The sequence below is a fragment of the Botrytis fragariae genome, assembly GCF_013461495.1.
Source record: "Botrytis fragariae strain BVB16 chromosome Unknown tig00000012, whole genome shotgun sequence".
Lineage (NCBI taxonomy): Eukaryota > Fungi > Ascomycota > Leotiomycetes > Helotiales > Sclerotiniaceae > Botrytis > Botrytis fragariae.
In genome coordinates this window covers 2,026,227-2,047,681 of record NW_023500989.1, presented here as the reverse complement: position 1 = coordinate 2,047,681, position 21,455 = coordinate 2,026,227, and the positions used below count along the sequence as shown (strand labels likewise).

The following is a 21,455-nucleotide window of genomic DNA, read 5'->3' as shown; positions in this document are numbered from 1 at the left end:
TCTTTTGCACGTAATTCTGAGCAGAACTCTGGAGTAGATACTGTCTGGTAGTTGAATCAATTTCACTGATACCTATGTAACATGTTATGTTGCTCACCCAGAGCAGGTTGCATGAAGCGCTTAGATGTTACTCTAGGACACATTCTTTTGACCTCATGAATCCCCAGCGGTAGGAGTATCCCAAAACTCACCCATAAGCGCTCGAGAGACAAGAAACCTCGTCTAAAAAGACTAGGTGCCCATACGAATAGTTATCTCTACATGCATCATTCAATTGAGTGTTGTCTGTTTATTGTCCTATCAATGCGAACATGGAAAATTATTACCAAATTGTTATACTTTTATATCTAAGTGGAATCTTCATATCACTGCTTAGTGAGCTCTATGGGAGTTTGTATACCAAATTAGCGTCCTTGCGCTCTTGAAGAATGGGGTCGAGCCGAAGGATGCGAACCGCCGACCACATAGATCGTCGTCTTGCGCGGTAAAATATCCAACACACATGGTCCTTGCTCAATACCTTCTCATCCCAGTCGTCTTCATAGGAGATACATACCAGAATTTCCAATTCTTTAGGTTGCGCGCCGATTCGAACCGGGGAAGTTCCTTGCAGAAATCGTTTTAGGGCCACAAACAGACATAATCCGCCTCCATCGAGCTTCATATTCTCGAACACCTCTGAAGAGTTACTTTTATGTCGATTAAGCCTTCAGTTATGTGATTTAGAATATGCGTGTCTTGCGCAGTCTTTGCATTCCTTTCGGCTATCACTTTATATCAATCGCAAATGCTGTGCATCAATTACCGCTCCTATCACACGATTCGGTCGACGGAATGATGATTCGTAGGCAGGAAGGGCCCAGTAACCTTTCCTATCATCAACCAAGGGGCCTAAATACCAGTTGATTGAGGCTTCAATACGACCTACAAGTTGGATGTGTACATAATTTCGCTCCCGCCAAAATGTTGGGATGGAGTAAAAAGTCCTGTGCCGCCGAGTTCTGAATGAGTACAAGTCATCTTCGACCCCTTCACTCTGAAGTAACATTCTCTCATTAATCCATATTTACTTTTTTTTCCCAAAAAGAGTTCTTTCCTTAACTTTGTGGAAAAACGTCTGAAGTCATGTCTTATTACTCAAATTGTCTGAAAGTTTCAGACGAATGCCCTGTCTCAGCGACACCATTTGGATATGCGCCATCACTTCCAGCCAACGCTACTTTGTTGGCCATTTTTTGCATCGTTACGATCGCACAGTTGATACAAGGTTTCAGGTATCAGACATGGGGATTCACAGCTACGTTCATACTGGGGAGTTTGTGCGGAGTAATTGGGTATGCTGGAAGAGTAATGATGGCATCTAGTCCCTGGAGTCATGTTGGGTAAGACATTCATCCGTTGAATATATTCAGACGATACTAACGATCATTCAGGTTCACTCTCCAAAATCTCTTTCTTACAGTTGGCCCCCTATTCTTCCTCAACGGAGTATTCCTCTGCTACACAAACATAATCGAAACCTACAGCATCACTCTCTCCCGCATCAATCCCGCCACCTACCCTCTCATCTCCACTTCCGTCATACTTCTCCCCTTTATTCTCCTCACCTCCGGGTCTCTCCTCCAAAGCACCTCTGCAGTCGGCTTTACCCCACCCTTCTATCTCTCTACCGGCTCCAACATCGTCATCGCAGGCTTGAGCTTCCAATTGCTCTCGATGATTTGTTTTGGCGTTCTGCATGCAGATTATAAAATCCAAGTTCGTGCCTACCCCGAACAACTAAATGCGTATGCAGAGAACACACGCGCCTCGAGACGGTTCATGTATTTCTATATTGCACTTCCAACAACATTTTTGGCAGTCGGCATCAGTGCTATCTACAGAATGGCTGTTTTGGGGCAAGGATGGGGAATGAGTTTTATGAAGAATGAGATTGGATTTATTTGTTTGGAGGGAATGTAAGTTTATTGTTCTGACTTTTGTGGTGTGAGGATTGTACTGACTCCTTCGTAGAACTGTGGCGATTGCGGGTTATGCATTGTCGGTTGTTCATCCGGGTTATGTGTTCAGACCAACGGAGTACATTAATCATAAGAGTGCAGAGATGATTACTGATGATAAATTGGAAGAAGCTTGGAATTGAGGGGGACGAAGTCTGAGATGAATAGTCTCTCTTGGGGCAGTTGTATTGTTGATTGTATGGCAATTTTGGAGACTCGCCAATTGCTTATGGCGCTTATCGTGTGAAGATGCGGCCTTTGAAAGTCCACAGAGGTATTTAAGCAAGTGCAGGATGGCATTACGGGCCTGCTTTTCATTTTATCGTTCGTTCTATACCGAGATTGATTGCATGAATATGAAGTATAATTAGAGGAATGCTTTACTTGTGAGGATGATTTAATGCTTGCTTAATTGAGCCACCGAGAATGTGGTGAAGAGGCCACTCCAAGTGAGTCGAGACATTTCGCTGCCACTGAAATGCCAGATTAAGTTTCAAAGCAGAAGCTGGATTAAATTCACCGTCGCTCACGTCTCTTGCAAAGGTTAATTGATTATTCTGGAAAGTTGTACAAACTGGGAAACGAAAAATATCCATAAATCCTGAGATAGATTGTATTATTTGTGCCAAGACTCGTGATCATTGTAACTATGATTTTGGTATGTTGTATTTGTATAGGATCCCGGAACAGATCCATTCGCCAATAGGCCTGAAATTCTTTCGTCGCCGCCTCACCGACCACTCCAGCAACTCAAGTGGCCAATGGCAGTATTGCGAAGCTCCCATCGTGTGCTCTCTCATGGACTCTTTTTCAGGCCGAATTTCAAGCGATGCCTCGTCTACACAAGAATGTTTGTAAAGATTCCCGCACCTTGCATGGTTCCACAGCAGCTCCAATGCTCTGCTTTTCATCTTTTCATTGGGACATCTTTGGGTTACGAGGAACAGACCTGTTACTAAACCGTCATCTACCCACTTGAAAGCTTGGTTCTCGCTTTTCGGCACCAGAATCTCGACCCCACACTCAAGTAGTACAGCGCAAAGAGCTATGATCTGATGCTCGTTAACCGTGATCTGTGGGAGACCAAGACGCACGCAGATTTGTTTGATCATCAATGCTGTTGCGATTTGGTAAGGTGGCGATGATGGAGAACGTGAGAGACTAGATTTAAAAACGTAAGTAAATGCTCTCGACCATCTATCGATAGCTGTTACATAGGCTAAGACATCTCCTGAAGATATTATCGGCTTTGAATTCATGCTTAGGCGATTAACGTCGATTGAATGATCTTGGTCCCCTGGAGGTCGGTAATTGCAATCTGCGTACCAATTTAAGACACGTCGATTGAGGATATCAAGTAGAGGCGCGCTTGTTTGAGTGAGCTGAACTCCACGGGCATCTCTTCGAGGAACAAAGTATCCTCAAGATCCTGCAGTGACCCATGAGGTGCGAATGGTGGTTGAGATGGCATGAATAGTAGAAATCCTTGCTCCCAACGGATGAAGAGTGCAAGAAGATCGATATTGATTCCAAGTGACCATATTGAGTGTGTATTTTTGAGCACATGTTGTTCTCGAACACTAGATATGATTTTGAGGCCTGATACAACGGTTTTGATAGAAGCCTCTTGACGACCTTGATATAACTCGAAGATACTGGTCAAAACACATGAGACAAGTATACTTTGTAACTTTTCTGCTTCCACAACTTTATTTGTGTTCCGTCTCGCCAGACGTAGAAACTTTGAATACTCTTTCAAGGCGAACAGATAATGCTCAGAGGGGGCTGTATGTCGGGCGTTATTAGATAACGGAGCATCGAAATCCACTTCCATGTTTCTCGCAAGTGAACCTAAAGCGACGACAGCATGTTTGACAAATTCCTCTTGGTGGCATAATTGAAGTACAAGTCGCTCCCAGAAATCCGTATCAAAGTGTCCTGAAAGAAGCGATGTATTTTTATTCTTGAAGAACTCAAAATATCGGTATTGAGTCTCGTGGTCGAATGATAACGTTTGTGGTGATTTTAACGTTAGAGATGTCGTAAATGAATAATGTTTTGCTAATAATTTATTAGACTGAGGGAAGAGTTGTAAAGACCAAAACTCACGAGCTATGTTCGAGTTGACTATAAATCTTCCTTTCGGCGCTATCATTCTATGAAGTGTTCTTCTTCTTGGACCGACAAGCGATTGATAAATACAATCGCACCTGCCCACTAGGCATTTTTGACATGTAGGTTTTGACTCGTCGCATTTAACATGGCGAGATCTATCCAAGACCACAATATCAACAAGTCTTCGAAACTGTGGAATTATGTGAACATGATGTAGAACTTACTTGCCTAGAATGACTGGTCAGCTATGCATAAAAGAACATCTGATTAGATTCTTGAACAGACATGATTTGCAGCCTGTCCTTGATCTAGGTACAGCAGCGATCCGTATTCTTGGCGATTTAGCCTGCGACGGTGTAGACATTATGATTCCTGTAGATGTTAACAATGTAATTTCTGTAAAGTCTTCTCCCCTTAAGATTGAGCCGCGAAAGCAAGGTGATCGTCTTAGATTTTTTGCTGCTGCCTTGTTTCCCCTGTTCTTCCTGGATCTATACGTGAAGGGGCATCAAAGGCTTACCATCTCATGGGTATAGATGACATCCCACCAATTATGACATGGAATTGTGTAAGCCTGGGTGCACGTCGTATTTCCTTAATTGCCGGTTTGGTTTCCCTCTCGATAACATATTTGTGTACTTAGGAAATGAGCACTAGATGGTTATGGAAGGGACATTGGACCTCGAGATACTATAGAAAGCCATTTTTTTTTTTTTGGAAAAAGCTGATATAGTTACTATGAAGAATACTGTACCGGTGGGTCATTGAAGCATGCGGCGAAGTATTATGTGATGGCAGGGCTGGAAGAGTGACAAGCACGGACCAATATAAAGGAGGTCTAGTGCGTTACGCACCTGCATGCGTAAGACCCGTGGCTGTTGCTGCTTATTAAAACAAGACGAGATCAACCTCGAACCATCGAACGCAAATACTCAATATAGTATATATTTGATACAGACAAGCGTCCTGCAAATATATAAACAGGTGTACTCTGTATCAGTAGCGACTCTTACAGGAAGATACTTGGACACATCATAATCTGATCCACAATTCCAGGCTTCTCCCCAAAATATCATTCATTCAAAACTCAAACCTTGATAGTCGTGATATACTTCCTCGCGTAGTATTAACGACGACAAGATACTAAGGGCTTCTTTAATGGCGCAAACGAGAACTTTCTCATGGATCAGTGAACGTCCTCATGTACCACACCCAATCACTTCGAATCAGAAGTCCCACTCAAATTATCGCCCTCGAAAATCGCATACCAAGTCTAAAAACGGCTGCAATAATTGCAGGAAGCGCAGAATAAAGGTGGGTAGTGACCTGCCATATCGTCTTTATTTTGTCTGATAGAGGAGATAGTGTGATGAAGCAAAACCAAGCTGTGGTCAATGTTCAGACCGACTACTCGGGGCAGTTCAGTGTGAATATGCCGTTCTACAAAAGCCAGTCATGAAAGACCAATTACCATTGGAACAACAGATATCGACCGGTCGCATCTGTAGCACATCGGCCAGAGACCAAATAATTTCGTACCTGGAAAAGTCAGAAGTTCCGCGCTCGCACTTCAAAGATCCCATCTACAAGCCAGGTGATGCTTCTGAATTATTAAACCACTTCACTGAAGTCACTACTCCTTGGATTGGATCTCAATCATTTCAGCATATCATCCAGCAGTATGGGCTAAAGATTTGTCTCAAAGCCCCTTACCTAATGCATGCCATTCTTGCTTTTTCAGCAAGCCATCTTCAATATCTATACCCAAAAGAGAAAAAATATAGCATTGCTTTCACGTTACATTACTCTAAATCATTATCATCTTACTCATCAGAGCTTCGAACGAGCTTGAATGCTAGAAATGCAGATGCAATTATCGCATCATCTTACCTCCACACGATGCTGACCTTTAGGAATATTCAGCCCGACTCAAATATCGACACCGACGGAAGCGGACGACTTACTTGGCTACGTGCTATGCGAGGGGTTTCAATCTTGTGGGATACGAGAGATATGAATTGTCATCTCCGAGACAGTATTTTGTTGGATATGAAACACGATCCCAAATTCTTGAACGAGGGGCCTTGCGACCATGACAAGCTGGACGACGTAAATCCGTGGGCACTAGAAACATCTAGAGCACTTCATAGGCTATTTGAAGGGGAACAGGATTCAAAACTATTCAAGGATTCTTATGAGGGGCCCCTGAGGCACTTATGTCAACTGATACGACTCGGAACTGGCCAAGACACGATCTGCACGTTTATGTCGTTCGTGGGTGAACTCCCTGATTCCTTTGTGCAGTTACTAGATCAGAAGGATCCCAAAGCTTTGTTGATTTTATGTTATTGGAGTGCCCTAGTGAGCCAAATATACTACTGGTGGGTTATAGAACCCGCAACTGCTGTGTGTAGTAGGCTTTGTGCATACTTGGATAGTATTCACGATGAGAGAATACGTAGCCTACTACATTTTCCAGCCAACCAATGTGGTTATATTATGGATAGTGCATTTCTAAACATCGTCGAAGCCCCTCTAAAAATGGATTGCCACAGTATCAGTTTATAAAAATGTTTGTCGCCTTCAATATGGAATCTGTGCTTGCAATATTCCGAATCACTAGGATACCATCGGAAAAGAAGGGCTTCTGATCTCTTAAATTCTTCTCATGTAACAAATTTGATCGAAGTATTATAACTACATCCCCGAACCTACCGGAACAACCAATCCATTCTCCGGAGACTCACCCCTTTTCGAATGCTGAAATTCTCAAATTTTCTCCATCAAAATCCATATTTTTTATACAGGATAGGCTATTGGAAAAAATCGTCGCTGTTCAGAATTAGAAAAGGAAACTTGGGAGTTTCCCCTCAGAGGGCCGATCCCGCGTCGAAGTGCAAGAAATTTACTGCCCCAAGAGAAAGAAAACGTTGGCGCAATAGAGATGAAAGAGGTTAGGCAAAGCTGTGTAGAACAGCACTTAATTTTTTAAGTTCATAGGATTCATTCTCAAAATTTCGTACTTTTACCAAGACTTTCTTTCGTGTGCCCCTTTAGAAACTCTTCCACGGTAGTAGGTACCACTTCCGGATAACGACTATTATCTGTATCATCCAATAATGTCTGGCCGTTAGACATCCAGTATTGACCATATAAGCCAATCCAAGCAAATCCGTTTCTTGGGTTTTCTTTGAAAACAGAAGTCATGTTGTCATGGAGATCTTGGAGTGAGCCAAGTCGCTGGATATTTGGTTCAACCCCAAAGGCTTCCTGGTATAGATGAGCTAATTTCTTGATGCTCTTTGAGTCTCCTCGATCTGGAAAAGAATGTCAGTAAGACTTTGAACTCAAGATGATGTCAACATATATTCCGTGGCCTTACATTTTACAGCCCCAACAGCTTTCGGATCCATAGAAACTGCGGCTACAAATTTCGCAGTATCTTTCATGGCAGTCATCTCCAACTGTTCATCACCTGTACCATAATATCGAAACTTGCCCTCCTCAGCATTGACAAAACCAAGTAAAGGGCTCCATACGAATTCCATGAATGCTCCGTTAAGGATATGAACACCCTTAATATTGTCCGTTTGCTCTTTCTCCTGAAGATACCGATGAATATGTTTCGATGGATCTTTGGCGGGGTAATCGCCGAGTTTAAGAGGCCGATAGTCAAAAGTATAATCCGAGGCTATGTAGCGAGGAACGTTCTCTGCAATACACGCATCGATAAGAATCTTTTGGCCATCGACCATAAGCTTGCTGTCACCGAGATAACAACATATGCATACAGATGTACCGTCTAGAGCAGCGCGAATGGTAGAGGTGTCTGTGGAACTTGTCTCGAAAAGTCTAACCCGAGGATTCAAGCGTATGTTTTCGTCGACCTTACTAGCTGAGCGGCAAATACCATGAATCATTGCATCTGGATGGTCTTGAAGGATAAATTTGGTGATCAAGCGAGCCATTCTACCCGTGAAGCCAGCAATCGCTATCATTGTAGTGGAAGACATTTTGTGAGGAAGTAAATCAAATGGAAGTCTTGAAGATGGTTTGTTCAAATGGTATAACTGGATGATTGGATTGGGTCTATACATCGAGCTGTAGCCTACCTTTATATAGATTCACATATGGTACTTGAGAAGGGATTCTAGACAGTAATAATGATCTCTCCGCACAAGGAGGGTTCACCATACAGGTACATCAACGAATAAAATGTCAACATAGTGGCCATTCCCTTCCAACATCATTAACAACATGACGACAGACGTCAGCAAAGCATGACCGACCGACTTCGAATACGTTCCGCATCCGCACTAGCGCGATCTCACAGAGTGTGGCTAGGTACTTGTTGACTTTCTCCACACGGTACACCGCATACCACAAGTACTACAAGAGTGAGGTGAAGCGATGATAAATCATGTCAACGGTGCCACAGGTGCGGAGATGATGATGATATAAGATCCTGTTCTACCATGTCAAGGATAACAGTAAAGCAATGAAATACATTCTGCATATGGCTTAGTCTTATCTTTACACATGCGCTAGCCAAAAACAAAGCGTGTTCGCTTCGTCTTGCTTTGAATCTTTGACGCACTGTGCACATGTAGATCATGAGGAGATGATGGATCTAAACTTCTATTTTAAAATCTAATTCTTTTCTTTTGCTTTTTTTTTCCTTTGATCTTTCATAGATGGTTTTATTTACTACCACGCAATGCTACTGTATAAACTAACTTGATCCGAAGCATGCTCTTCCCATTTTGGACTGAGGTCTGAATGTATGATTGGGTGGATTGTGAAAGTGCATAAAACATTGAACATCTCTGTTGATCTTTCCATCTGGAATTGAGAGATAAGATATAACCTTAATTCAAAGGGGCTTAGCGTAGGATCGATCGCATGAGTTTATCCGGTAGCATGTTGCCATCTCGCGCCTTCGCTCTCTAGTTACTTGCGAGTTTGGAGATTGGTAATCCTGGGCTCATCAACATGTACTTCATCGCATATGTGGTGATACCCAACCACTAGTAATTAGCTTTCAAGCTGCTGCTTGAACTGTTCAAAAGCTCTGCAATTTCTCGATTACTGGTAGGTTGAATTTAAATTATCCTTCTTGATTGGATCTGAAACGTTTTTTATTTTTTCATTGTACGCTGCGTGCTAGTTTGAATCATCGCAACAGTCACAAATTTTCTCAATTGAATACCTTTTATTTCACAAAAATCATCACGACAAGATGTCAAGCTTCGTCGCTGTTGCAGGTGCAGCAGGTAATCTGGGCTCTCAAATTGCCCTTGATCTACGCAGGAGAAATATAGCTGTCAAAGCTCTTGTACGTCCCGGCACCGCAGCATCCCGCACCCAAAAATTGCAAGACGCTGGCGTCAATATAGTAGAAGTCGACATGAACGATGTTCCAGCTATCCTGAAAGCCGTCTCAGGTGCCACAACAGTCGTTTCAGCACTTCAGGGTCTCAGAGAAGTTATGCTAGGTGTTCAGGGAAGACTTCTCGAGGCTTCTGTTGCTGCGGATGTACAGCGATTCATTCCGTCCGATTTCGCTTTGGATTTTACCAAGTGCATGCCGGGGTCCAACAGAAATCTCGATCTTCGTCGTGAATTCCACACCAAGCTTGATGCATCGGGTATTCGCTGGACGAGTGTGTTGAATGGTGGCTTCATGGAACTCCTCACAACTGGTCAAATGCCAGTTATCAACGATAAATGGCACCGGATTTTCTATTTCGGCAGCGTGGATCAGAAACTAGATTACACGTTAATTCCAGACGTAGCTGCTTATACAGCTGCTGTAGCTGCGGATCCAAATCCAACACCAAAATTCTTACGTATTGCGGGTAGCTCGGTCAATGCAAAAGATTTGGCTGCTGTCGTCACTAAGGTTCGTGGTGAGGAGTATAGGCCGATGTGGACAGGAAGTATTGGATTCCTTCGGGTGTTTATTTCGATCTTGAAGTTCGTGATCGGGGGAGAGGAAACGAGTGTATTCCCTCCTTGGCAGGGGATGCAGTATGTGGAAAATATGGTCTCTGGAAAAGGAAAATTGGATCCTATTGATAATGATAGGTATCCGGATTTGAATTGGACGACTATTGAGAAAGCTCTAGCAGAGGCGGATGCGGAAAGAAAGAAGAGCAAGTCGCTTTGAAACAAGATAAAATGAGTGGGGAAATGGGGACTGCTTAATGATATTTGTATGTTCTAGTGTCGGTATGTTTTTGTGGCTTGCAACATTCATGTAGTACTTCTCCTTACCTAGCAATAAGATCCAAGTTTGTAACTGTGTCTATTCATCACAACTGTGTGTCATATGTCAGACCGGCAGGCCAGACTACTTTCTATGGTTACAGACTATTATCTTAGACTTGCGAGGAACATCTACCACCATCGACGAGAATGCTCATGTGAAGCAAACTTTTAAGATGCACGCGTGTTTTGCTTTTGCATACTGTACAGAAAATGCCAATTTTTTCCTTGACTATTCCGGAGCTTACGGGGAGATCAAAGAGATCCCTCCATGTGAGTCGGATATGGCATTGTCTAGAATGGAGGCATGCGTCAAGTGAAATATCAATCAGTGTGGTCGGATTATCTACCATATGGCTCTTCGTGTTACCACTGTGTCAAAATTACTCGATACATAATATCAGGCAGCCTTGATAAAATCGGGCAGTAGCAAATGGTAGTATACTATGGAATGGAAGAGATAGAATAATCTAGATTCATAACAAATGAAGGTCATCTTGCATATAAAGCGGTATCTTAGGAACTCGAAAAGAAATTTTGACAAGCAGCTCACGAAACTGCCTCGAAATATATCAGTACGGTACCCCAGTTCACATCAATTTTTCGATTTTGATCACATACGAAATGAAGACCCGTATTCTCATGAGGATAATGTCCACAACAATTCTTATGGCTCGCTCTGCCATCTCCTATGAAGAGTATGAGCACTCGCTGGCGACACCAAGAATGGTCGTTCGATGCAATGCGGGTGAATTTATCAGCCCTGAAGATATAGGATCTGCCCTCGATGGCATTTCTAAGCTTTTTCAACTCCAGGTTGGAACGCCTTTGATATCTTTTAATATCGGCAAAAACATAAACCGGGTGATATATACACATAATGCAGCACAATTATATGCCTGTAGTTGGAGAAATGGGAAGTATCACCACATCAGAAACCGGGAGATCGCAAAAGCGATGGTGGAAATCAACAGAGTTTGTGGGGGTGGCTATGCATCTATTGGTAGAGTATGGTTTCCTGATTGGGAAATCACTATAGGGCGTGGAATGGCGGGTAAAGATGTTTGCAAGTCGGAAAATACATGGCATACAAGATTTTTTTGGCTGATGCTTTAGTATTGAGTAAGGAGAAAAGTGTTGTTCTGAGTGTCATGCCAAGATTATATTGATAGCTACTCCTTAAGGGCCGAAGCTGCAATTCACAAATATTTTCATATGCGGCAGTCATGCATATGAGAGGTATTGAACAAACATCCGAAGCCAAAATTCGCGCTTACTCTTGTTATGCTGTTTTCCATTTCATCACACCCGCTTCCAATGTCCTCGCTCGACCCTTGAGCAGAGATCCTTCAGTGTTTGTGCTGCCCATTCAAAATCTGCCATTTCAAGATAGATTTGACCACTAATTCTAGCCCATAAGCCCCCTGAATAATATTTAGTAATGATCATCGTATCACATTCCTTGATTGACGTTTCCTCGATCCATTTAGCAATGTTAGGGGCATCTGAGGAGTTTATTGAGAAGTGCTCAGTCTCGGATTCAGCAGAAACTTCGACGGAAGTCTGCACAATCCGTAAAGGCAAACGGACATTGACGAAACAAGACTTGCTTATGGAACCTGACAGATTCTCCAAAATTTCCGTATGGAGAATTTCCGCCATTCTTTGACCTCCTGTCAGCGCGATAGTTTGACAATAACTGCGGATTTTTTCTTCTCCACCACAGACTACTTGTCGGAATCTCAATGCTTCAGGGATACAGATGTATGGCGTGGGGTCAATTGTTGAAACTTTTTGAAATATTTCATCAAAGTAGCTTGGTTTGGGAGAATCTTTCGCCAACTGAAAAGATTTAGATGTAGGGAGCGTGGTTCGTATGAGTACCTGGTTTCGGATCGGTACATGCAATATAGCGCATCCCCGGGGAACATAAAGCCACCTATTCAGGGTCAATTATAGGTAAATGATACTTTGCTGGAGTTTGAGTCGTACTTGTAGCAATTACTGACGAAAAAGTCTGGTCCAACCTGTCCTAAGTGCGAGAGATCAATGTGCCCGATTCCATGTGCACCATCGATGAGACTTAATACACCTAGATCTTTACACACTTTCACCATCGCTTCCCATGGAAATGTTACGCCTGGTAAAGTTACCACCGTATCAAAAATGGCTACCTTGATATTCCTCCCTTTGCTGCGTAACTGTTCAACAGCACCTGAGAATTTGGAAATAATATCCTCATCTTCGATGGGATAATCAATTTCAACGCGAAACATCTCCAACCCAACATGCGAGGTCTCGCAGATAGATTGAAGGGTTTTCTCACATGCCCCATAGATAGTGCTGAAATAAACAACCACATCGCCTTTCTCATACACGAGATTTCTCAAAACAGTATTGATGCCCGTAGTAGCGTTCGGCACGAACACAACTTCATCTGCTTCCACTCCGAGAAGAGGTGCAATGGCGCGGCGAGATGCGCTCAGTAGCTCGGGATAGGTGTATCGCAAAAATGTATCTGGGTATGATTCTATCTCGTCTTGCAACATGCGTTGATGGTCGCGCACACTTTTCGGAAACGCTCCAAATGAGCCATGGTTAAGCGGGTGGTATTGTTTGTTGAAGCTGAAGTGCTTCTCTCTTGTTTTACTCCCGAATTCTTCTATTGCACTCATTTCCGCAATCGAATGTATTTTAATCGGATTTCTTATTAATCTAGAAGGCGGATACAAACTATACATAGGTCTCGGTAATGATGAATGGTTAGTTCGTGGCCCCGTTTAAATGTAACTTCCGGGATAATGAGTTGAATGCTTATTGGCTCTGCAGGCGCCCCGGATATGATGAAGGTTTCAAAATAATTGTTACTGGGTAATATTGATGCAGGAGGTCGCTAGCTTTCTCAATTTGGATGAAGATACCGGTATACTTGCATAAATACCTAGAAAATTTCCAAAAGATACATATCATGGCCCCCAAATCAAAGGCTCGCCATCTGATCGTCGCGTAGATAGTCCAAACCCCGATTCAGACTACATTGCAACCCTATCAAACCAATGTAACCGTAAGATACTGCACCTTATTATCCGTGAAGAGATAATGGTTGCAATGGAATTGATCTGCCTCACTTGAAATCCTTCTTTTCTTGACCAATTCAAAGGACGAGTCAAACGGGATTTCGATATGGATCCACTGTCAGTAACTGCGAGCGTGATAGCGGTTGCTACGCTCGCAGGACAGATTGGATCAGCCTTATCAGAACTGCGAGCGCTTTGCAAGCAATTACCTGGTAGGCTCCACGCACTGAGCAACGAAATATCCGACATTGAGGTAGTTCTCTATCAGGTTGGTAGAGTCGTTGAAGAACGATCAAGATCCTCTCCTCAGATCTCACGAACAGACACGATATCTATTCCGAACATTTTGCAGAGGGCGGAGCTGAAATTGAAGGAGTTAAAGACAATCATCGACCGTCTCACCGCATTAACAACCAAAAATGGAGCCATCATTTTCCAAATACGCCTCTGGCAAAAAGAACAATCCAAGATACAAAGTCTACAGGAAGAGATAAGAGAAATCAAATCTAGTTTCAATGTTATTCTCGGGGCTTCTAACTCGTATGCATAAACTCCTCCATGGCACCTTGGAGCCACAATGTGTAGATATAGACACAAGCTAATCCGGATCCCAGGCGGGAGATGATGCGTGTCCGTCTCGATCTCGAGACATTGTCTACAGTCACTAAGCAAACTGCCCAAGCACAAAGCACTTCCTGGGAGGAGTTTCTTCGCGACATAACCTCCCACCATGAAAATGTTGAGGAGACACTCAATCACACATATCAACAGGTCGACGAGAGGATTAGTCGAGTTGAGGAAATGCTGAAGACTCAGTCAACTCAGATCCAAAACAGCCAATTTCTTCAAGTTGGTCCTTCTTACAATATGGGTCCTCCAGCATCTCGACGACGCCTATCTAGATCAGTCAGCAAAGAAAGACCGCCAAAGATGCCCAGTCGTCCCGAAGCCGTGGGCATTCGGCTCACTCAATACGCAAGCATTTGTCGTGCGGGATGTATATGTGCATGTCACTCCCAAACAAAATCTAGTACACCTGGATTCATGGACCGTGTCCTCGGCCAACTCTTCGTCGGATATGCTGGCATGCCTCTTCTTAGTCAGAAATGCGATACTGCCACATGCGAGAAATCACAATCTCCTCATATGAGCTTCGAATACTGGTTTCCCTTGGGCTTTTGTTGGTCTCAGATAATTCGTCTCCAGTTGGGATACCAACCGAATGTTGGACCACAAATGTCTCTAACCACCCTAAGACGAGTTCCCGACTCCGCCCAGTGTGTCAATTTTGCTTTGGAAGGTAACATTGAAGGACTGAAAAATCTTTTCATGAGCGGAATGGCATCACCTCGTGATGTTAGTACTACTCGGGGATACTCTTTACTTCGCGTGAGTTAAAACCACCCTTGACTACCTATTTTTACTAATTCTAAAATACAGTGGGCATTGTATGGCCAGCAGTACGAGACTTGTAGGTTCTTATTATCTGCAGGCGCAGACGCCGATTACAAGTATGTTATTTCATTTGTCAGTCCCCAAGAGCTCAGACTAATCTTCTCTTTTAGACCAATATCTCCCAATGATGAATGCCCTAGTGACAAGGCTTGTGATGTTATTCTTCGTGGTGGAATATCCGAGAGGATTATTGAGATTTTAAGGCTGCTAGGTGCCAGTAGTGATTTCGTGGAGAACCAAAATTTCGCCGCCATTCACAAGATAGTTCTGAGATTGTCAATGAAAGATCTAGAAGAAGAGATCCTACAAAATCCCAATCAAATTGATGTTCCTGATGCAACGGGTCGTACTGCGCTTGAATGGGCAGCAGCTCGAGGAGATGAACGTTCGGTGATAACATTATTGAGTTATGGCGCCGATCCCAACAATATAGACCATAAACTAAACACACCCCTTACATTAGCATCGAACCAGAATCATACCGTGTGTGTTAGACTACTTCTCGAAGCTGGAGCTTATCCGGATCCTGTACTCCCAAACGGTATCAAATTCGGCAGTCCTTTGAATTGCGCGGCGCGAAATGCTTCAGATCCTTTGTTACTTAAAACTTTGCTCGATTTTAACGCAGACATTGAAGCCAGCAATGTCGATGGTGTTACGCCACTACTACAAGTTGCCCGTGGTAATAGCGCCAGTCACGCGATGCTGCTCTTGGAATATGGAGCTAACATCAACGTAACGTCAAAAGCTGGACGTACACCACTTACCACCGCCATAATACACAACAACCATAATGTTCTCCAACTACTCCTTGATCGCTGGTACGAATATAGTGAATGTCCTCGCTTGAAAGGGCCGCATCTTCTTGGGCTCGTGGCTCAATATGCAGATTTGGATACTATATCCATTCTTGCTTCTACCAACCATCTGAGAATTAAATTTGACAAAGACTACGTGTTCGGGGATTTTGTCACCAGATTACGAGAGAGATCGAGAGTTACGGATAAATTACTGAACGCTTTCGAAGACCTACTAAACATTATTAATCAGGGTGCAGCGGAGCACAGAAGTGTAGAGAGTGCCATGGAATCGGGATTACTAGTACATGGGGAGTTCGAAGAGGAAGACTCGGATGAATGTTATGAAGATGCGCAGGAAGTTCTGATGACCATCTCGCCTGATTTTGGTTGTCCCTTTATCAGATTGGCAAAGAGAGCTACTATCTAGTACAAATTTGTGTTTTCGACATGCATTCACATAGAGATATTTGAGAAAGAATCTGGATAATGTGTTAGGAAATGGTTTGTCTTTCTGGCGTCCCTTGAAATGTACGGGGCTGTTTTGGGACGGAAATCTTATCAAGAAAAGAGAACCAGGCGTCAAAAAGAACATGCGCAGGGGAGCATTCTAGTCGTCAAGGAATAGCTTTAGTTCTATTGTATACCTATTTCTAGCTTCTATAGATTTTTCTCCACGAATGAATTGAAACAATTTAATAATCAATAAAAACATTATGTTATTAGCTTCCCTCGCCATTGATCATTGAGCCTGTATCAAATAATTCCTCACCCTCCACTTCATTGCCTTAGCTATTAGCGAGCGGCATAATTGTGTCAAAACTTCAGCTAGTATCCTCTCTCGCCCCGCATAAACATATCCATCCCATCCTCACCAACACCAATCCCTCTCCATCATCTCGATCGAAAACGGTACTCCGTATCTAACTTATCTTCCTCCTCCGCACACCCAATAGTATTATCCCCCAATCTCCACGTATCCCCCACGCCCCCCCTCACACACTCCTCCACATCTCCCATCAATTCCCTCACAACCTCATCCTCCAACGGAACCGTCCTCCTCTTCCCATCCGCCCCAAACAACATCATCCCATGCGCATACAACATCTTTTGCACCGCTTTAATACTAATATTATCCCACGAATACAAACCCCCCGGTTCCATATGCGGAATATTATGTATCGCTGTACGCGGAGGCGTCGAATACGTAGTTCGAATAATAACATTATGTGCATCCGGTCCATGAAGTAATCGCGGTTCAATCTTCGTTCCGTCCGGATTTAAACATTCAAGAGCCGCGGATATGGTATAGCGCACATTGTATACAAGATCTCCGGGGTGGCATACTTCATATGGGGCTATGAGTGGCATTGCCGAATTCGACGCCATGAGATGTCTATGTCGTTCGATTCTCATTTCCATGAGGTTTTTGGGAGCCCCGTCGGATTCTCCCTCGCCGAGTCCTTGGTATATGTTTGGAAAGTAGGGTCCTTCGGCTGTTTGCCAGTCGTAAATTACAGTGGGCAAGTGTTGAAAATCGGTCAGAACGACTTTGCGGTGAATGAGCTCTTGGTAGAGTTTTTCTCGACGGCTGACGGGGGCTGTCCCATTGACATGTATACTGATGGGCATGTTGCATTCTAGCCGCTGCTCAGGTGAAATTGATCGTTTTGTTGGTTGCGCTGCGTTGAGTTAATTTGAGATATTGAATGATGGGGATCCAAAATCGTGTTTGATATCGTTGATTGTGTATAGGGAGTTGTTTAAAAAATTTACGCATCATTTTGTATAAGCCCGTCGCTCGCTGCTGAGCTTCTCAGCAAAAGAGAAGCCGGCAGGAGCGTTCAGGAGGGGGAAAGTACCTTCATCAGCCCTTACCCCTTCTATTGCCAATCCATGTTTCTCAAAGAAACGAACTATCAATGTCTTATGTCTTTTCCCTAGACGCTAAATAATTATGTCTGAGAATTTCCGAATTCAGGAGTTTACGCGAGGAAAACTTTAAAGCCCCGTGATAAATATATAAACACCTATATACATATCATACATACACAATGATCTGTGCCACTACAGCCACTACAGCCTCTTCCATCCTGGTTCTCCTATTCATCTACCCCCCTTTCTATCCTCGCTCAAACAAGAGTCCTCACTCACCACCCACTGTCCGCCCCTCACAAATTTTCGTTGACCTTTTTCTGAGCAGCTTCTTCTGCTTCATTATCTCCCTTTTCACATAACAACCAAGCGACTCTCGTCTGGTTGAATTCGAATCGATTCATGCATTCATCGATTCTTCTCCATAGATCTTCGCCTACTACTTTGTTGCCTTTTGAGTTGTGGAAGTTGTTACGTTTCCATTTGTACTGTAGGTTTGTTAATTTTGACCCGTAAAGTGTTCGATGGGTTGGTTTGAAGGGGTGGGAGAGGGTGTGTGGGGAAGGTTTGACATGTGGTCTTGGTCGATATAACCAAAGTACCTTGCCAGATATGGCAACCCCTATTTATCATCCTCATCCCGTGCCTTCACACAAACCCGAAGAAAAATAAACTTACAATATGTTCCGTGATCCCATACCACAAATTCGTACTACTCGTAACACCTACCACCAATCCTCCCGCAGCAATCTCCCCACTAACATCCTCAAACCCCTTAACCCTCATCTTACATTCCAACTCCACAAATTCCAATGCCTCACACGCAGCCGCCAATTCGGCAATCTTCTGCATCTCTATTTTGCTTCCCGTCTCCTTCACTTTACCTGTAGTATTATACCTAGACTTCGGTCCAAAATGCACCGAATACGCTGCTCTATATTTTTCCTCCGTATCTCTCGACCCCGAAGAAGAAGAAGCAGAAGGAAACCCAAATCCGAGATCCAAAGCCTGAAGAGCATCACGTTTCACGGGAGCCACGGCCCCAGCAACACTAAAAACCAACGTCCTCGGATGTCCCACAAAATAACCCTCTCTCAACATCTTCAATCTTGAGATTTGCAATTCTCCTTCAGGCTCGTAGAAAAATAGACGAGGGATTACGCGGTTTTCATGGAGGTATAGTTCGGTGTCACTTTCTAGATCGAATTTTCGGGGGTGCAGAATCGGATTCTCGGATGTGGATGCGTGGGCAAGTGAGGGGTCGGTGGTGGCAGGCGTGGTAATCTTGTATTCTGTAGCTGAGGTGGTGGGAGGTTGAAAGATAGGTACGGTTGGTAGAAAGTCTGACATTGTGATGCACGTGGATCGTTGAGGGCTTATGTGACGATAGGGGTTATTGGACTTGGCTTGATTTTCGTAGCAGGACTTTGAGTAAGTTGTCTTATAATTGAGATTGAAATCGCATTCGGATTAAAAATGATATATTTCGAGCAATAGATTAAGTATATAAATGTAGAATTGGAAGTTTAAGTAAGTTGGTGAACGAAGAATAATTGAAGAATGGTGAATTATGTTGTCCCCTTCTCTTCCGGAGTCACGTTTGAAGCCAAACTATATTAAGGTTAGCTTCGTCCTTACGCCACATTTGATCCCAGCCACAATCAAAGGTCCTACAAAGTACATTTTAAACCCACGAAGAGAAATCGAAAGTATGAATGAGAAAAATGGCCCAGTAAACATGCTAATTATGCCATAAATTCTATTTCATAACCATCAAATATATGCAACCAACTTAAAGCTAAATCGACATGCAAGTTTTCCTTCATACCGTTCAGGCATACATGCAATTATATCCCATACCAATGCCATGCCATACCATACCAACAACTTCCAAATTATATCATAAATCGTTACACCTTGAGCACCTACCAATTCCAAGTACTCCTTCATCTAAAACCTAAGTTCAAACAGTTCTCTTTTCCAAAAGCAACCTTCCAACAGGACCTTCCTTTCTAACAACCATTCCATTCATGTCTCCGACCCCCCTTTCATAAACCTTAGTTCCCCTGACCCATGTTTCCTTTACTCTTCCCTTCATAGTCTTTCCGGTATACGGACTGACTTTGTTTCTAAAAAGCAATTCTTCTCTGCCTACAAGCCACTCGTGATTATCTTCAAAGATACAAATATCCGCATCTAACCCTGGTCTCAACGCTCCTTTACGATGTTGAAGTCCGACTTGCTTAGCCGTATTCACAGCGCATAGCCTCACGATATCAAGAATATCAATAGAGGAAGAAGATGAAGCACGAGAAGGAGATGTGGCTTCTGTCCAGAGAATTGGAAGACCAAGACCAACCGAAGAAATACCTCCCCAAGAGGCGAAAAAATCACCCTTTTCTTTGGCTTCTTGATCTTTTAATAATGCACCATTCACTCCTTTAGCATCGTCGCGCATGGCGCCACAGCCATGGGATAAATGCTCGGGTAGGAGTTTGAGTTCAGGAGTACATGGGCTGTGATCGCTAACGATAGTTTTGATGACGGATTCCGGGTGTGAGAGTTCGTTCCAGAGGCCATCACGGTTGGCTGAAGAACGAATAGGTGGACAGCATTTATGACGAGTGTCACCCTCGGATACATCTTCAGATGCAAGGGCGAGGTAGTGGAAACAGGTCTCCGCGGTAATATTTATCCCAGATGAACGAGCGGCGCGGAGGAGAGGGATAGCTTCAATGGCAGAAAGGTGTACGATGTGAAGATGGAGAGAAGGAGCGAGATGGGCAAGCGAGAGGATTTGATCAATCGCGTATGTTTCGAAGGATGGAGGGCGGGAGGATAGGAATGTATCGTATGCTGTCAGAGGTCCTGATGGCTGGAGAGGTGGGAGGGATACTTGGACGTCATCACCCACTGAGGCTGTTATTGGTGGAATCATTTCCGCATGGAACATGAGAGTTGTAGAAGAATCTTTGAGTGTCTTGAGTACGAGGGCTATATCGTCGGAAGAGACGGCAGGGAATTCATCGACCTATTACTTTTATTAGTGTCTGCAGCTGTGATTGGTTACGAAAATACATACACCACTCTCTATAAGGAAGCCCTTAAACCCCCTGACACCCGCTTCCACAAGCGGAAGCAACTCCTCGGCGTTACCAGGTATAATTCCACCATAGAATCCAACGTCAACCCAACATTGACCTTGTGCAGCCTTAATCTTTTCTTGTAATCCATTAATGGTTGTAGTTGGTGGGATAGCATTCAATGGCATATCAATGACTGTTGTGACACCACCTGATGCAGCAGCTTTGGTACCGGTATTGAAACCTTCCCATTCGGTTCGACCCGGCTCATTGAGATGAACATGTGCATCGACTAATCCCGGAAGGATCAAATGAGGAGTGTGGTCGACATAAATTGTGTTTGGTGGAAAACTAGAGGGTGGGAGAACGGTGGGTAAGATGGATATAATCTTGCCGGTTGAGGGTGAGATTGTGATTGTTGCAGGCGAGACAATGAGATTGTCATTCTCGTCGAAGATGACTGCTCTCGAAGAGACGAGGACTGTAGGTTGTAGTGGAGAATCGTGGGGTGGGGTGGCGGAAGGAGTTGGGTATGGGTATGTTGTAGTCATCTTGAAGACCTTGGTGACGCAATAATGGAAAATAAAGTATCAAGAGGTTCTTTAGAACGAATTGAAGATATATTGAGGTGTGATTCGAGAGAATATCCACTGGAATAACTCTTATCGTGGGGGATAAGAGGTGTGATAGATAAGAAAGATTCGAGAATGATTGGAATGACTGATAAGGGAAATGAAGGGGGGAGCTTTCTTTGTTCAAGTGAATTTCTAGAACTTGAAGAACTTT

The 21,455-nt window shown here is 43.5% G+C and overlaps 10 protein-coding genes across 10 annotated transcripts; 3 read left to right on the top strand and 7 right to left on the bottom strand.

Annotated features, from left to right (window-relative positions):
* Positions 1–1,125: 1,125 nt before the first annotated feature.
* Bfra_002853 (putative sphingoid long-chain base transporter rsb1 protein) lies at positions 1,126–2,143 on the top strand (the record flags this gene model as incomplete). The annotated part of the gene is made up of 3 exons (XM_037333266.1): positions 1,126–1,382; positions 1,434–1,958; positions 2,014–2,143. 3 exons carry the CDS (start codon positions 1,126–1,128, stop codon positions 2,141–2,143), a joined length of 912 nt encoding a protein of 303 aa, XP_037195394.1.
* Positions 2,144–3,330: 1,187 nt separating this feature from the next.
* Bfra_002852 (putative transcription factor cys6 protein) lies at positions 3,331–4,155 on the bottom strand (the record flags this gene model as incomplete). The annotated part of the gene is made up of 1 exon (XM_037333265.1): positions 3,331–4,155. One exon carries the CDS (start codon positions 4,153–4,155, stop codon positions 3,331–3,333), a length of 825 nt encoding a protein of 274 aa, XP_037195393.1.
* A 2,969-nt stretch (positions 4,156–7,124) lies between these two features.
* Bfra_002851 (uncharacterized protein) lies at positions 7,125–8,128 on the bottom strand (the record flags this gene model as incomplete). The annotated part of the gene is made up of 2 exons (XM_037333264.1): positions 7,125–7,432; positions 7,498–8,128. 2 exons carry the CDS (start codon positions 8,126–8,128, stop codon positions 7,125–7,127), a joined length of 939 nt encoding a protein of 312 aa, XP_037195392.1.
* Positions 8,129–9,354: 1,226 nt separating this feature from the next.
* Bfra_002850 (putative cytoplasmic protein) lies at positions 9,355–10,284 on the top strand (the record flags this gene model as incomplete). Its single annotated transcript, XM_037333263.1, has 1 exon — positions 9,355–10,284. The coding sequence occupies one exon, from the start codon at positions 9,355–9,357 to the stop codon at positions 10,282–10,284; it is 930 nt and encodes a 309-aa protein (XP_037195391.1).
* Positions 10,285–11,684: 1,400 nt separating this feature from the next.
* On the bottom strand, positions 11,685–13,057 carry Bfra_002849 (putative aminotransferase family protein; the record flags this gene model as incomplete). The annotated part of the gene is made up of 2 exons (XM_037333262.1): positions 11,685–12,321; positions 12,375–13,057. 2 exons carry the CDS (start codon positions 13,055–13,057, stop codon positions 11,685–11,687), a joined length of 1,320 nt encoding a protein of 439 aa, XP_037195390.1.
* A 508-nt stretch (positions 13,058–13,565) lies between these two features.
* On the top strand, positions 13,566–16,141 carry Bfra_002848 (putative ankyrin repeat containing protein; the record flags this gene model as incomplete). The annotated part of the gene is made up of 4 exons (XM_037333261.1): positions 13,566–13,999; positions 14,074–14,848; positions 14,900–14,970; positions 15,025–16,141. 4 exons carry the CDS (start codon positions 13,566–13,568, stop codon positions 16,139–16,141), a joined length of 2,397 nt encoding a protein of 798 aa, XP_037195389.1.
* A 464-nt stretch (positions 16,142–16,605) lies between these two features.
* On the bottom strand, positions 16,606–17,343 carry Bfra_002847 (uncharacterized protein; the record flags this gene model as incomplete). The annotated part of the gene is made up of 1 exon (XM_037333260.1): positions 16,606–17,343. One exon carries the CDS (start codon positions 17,341–17,343, stop codon positions 16,606–16,608), a length of 738 nt encoding a protein of 245 aa, XP_037195388.1.
* Positions 17,344–17,490: 147 nt separating this feature from the next.
* Positions 17,491–17,803, bottom strand: Bfra_002846 (uncharacterized protein; the record flags this gene model as incomplete). Its single annotated transcript, XM_037333259.1, has 2 exons — positions 17,491–17,658; positions 17,759–17,803. The coding sequence occupies 2 exons, from the start codon at positions 17,801–17,803 to the stop codon at positions 17,491–17,493; spliced, it is 213 nt and encodes a 70-aa protein (XP_037195387.1).
* Positions 17,804–17,882: 79 nt separating this feature from the next.
* Bfra_002845 (uncharacterized protein) lies at positions 17,883–18,936 on the bottom strand (the record flags this gene model as incomplete). The annotated part of the gene is made up of 2 exons (XM_037333258.1): positions 17,883–18,074; positions 18,265–18,936. 2 exons carry the CDS (start codon positions 18,934–18,936, stop codon positions 17,883–17,885), a joined length of 864 nt encoding a protein of 287 aa, XP_037195386.1.
* A 613-nt stretch (positions 18,937–19,549) lies between these two features.
* Bfra_002844 (putative allantoinase protein) lies at positions 19,550–21,220 on the bottom strand (the record flags this gene model as incomplete). The annotated part of the gene is made up of 2 exons (XM_037333257.1): positions 19,550–20,617; positions 20,669–21,220. 2 exons carry the CDS (start codon positions 21,218–21,220, stop codon positions 19,550–19,552), a joined length of 1,620 nt encoding a protein of 539 aa, XP_037195385.1.
* Between the last annotated feature and the right edge of the window lie 235 nt (positions 21,221–21,455).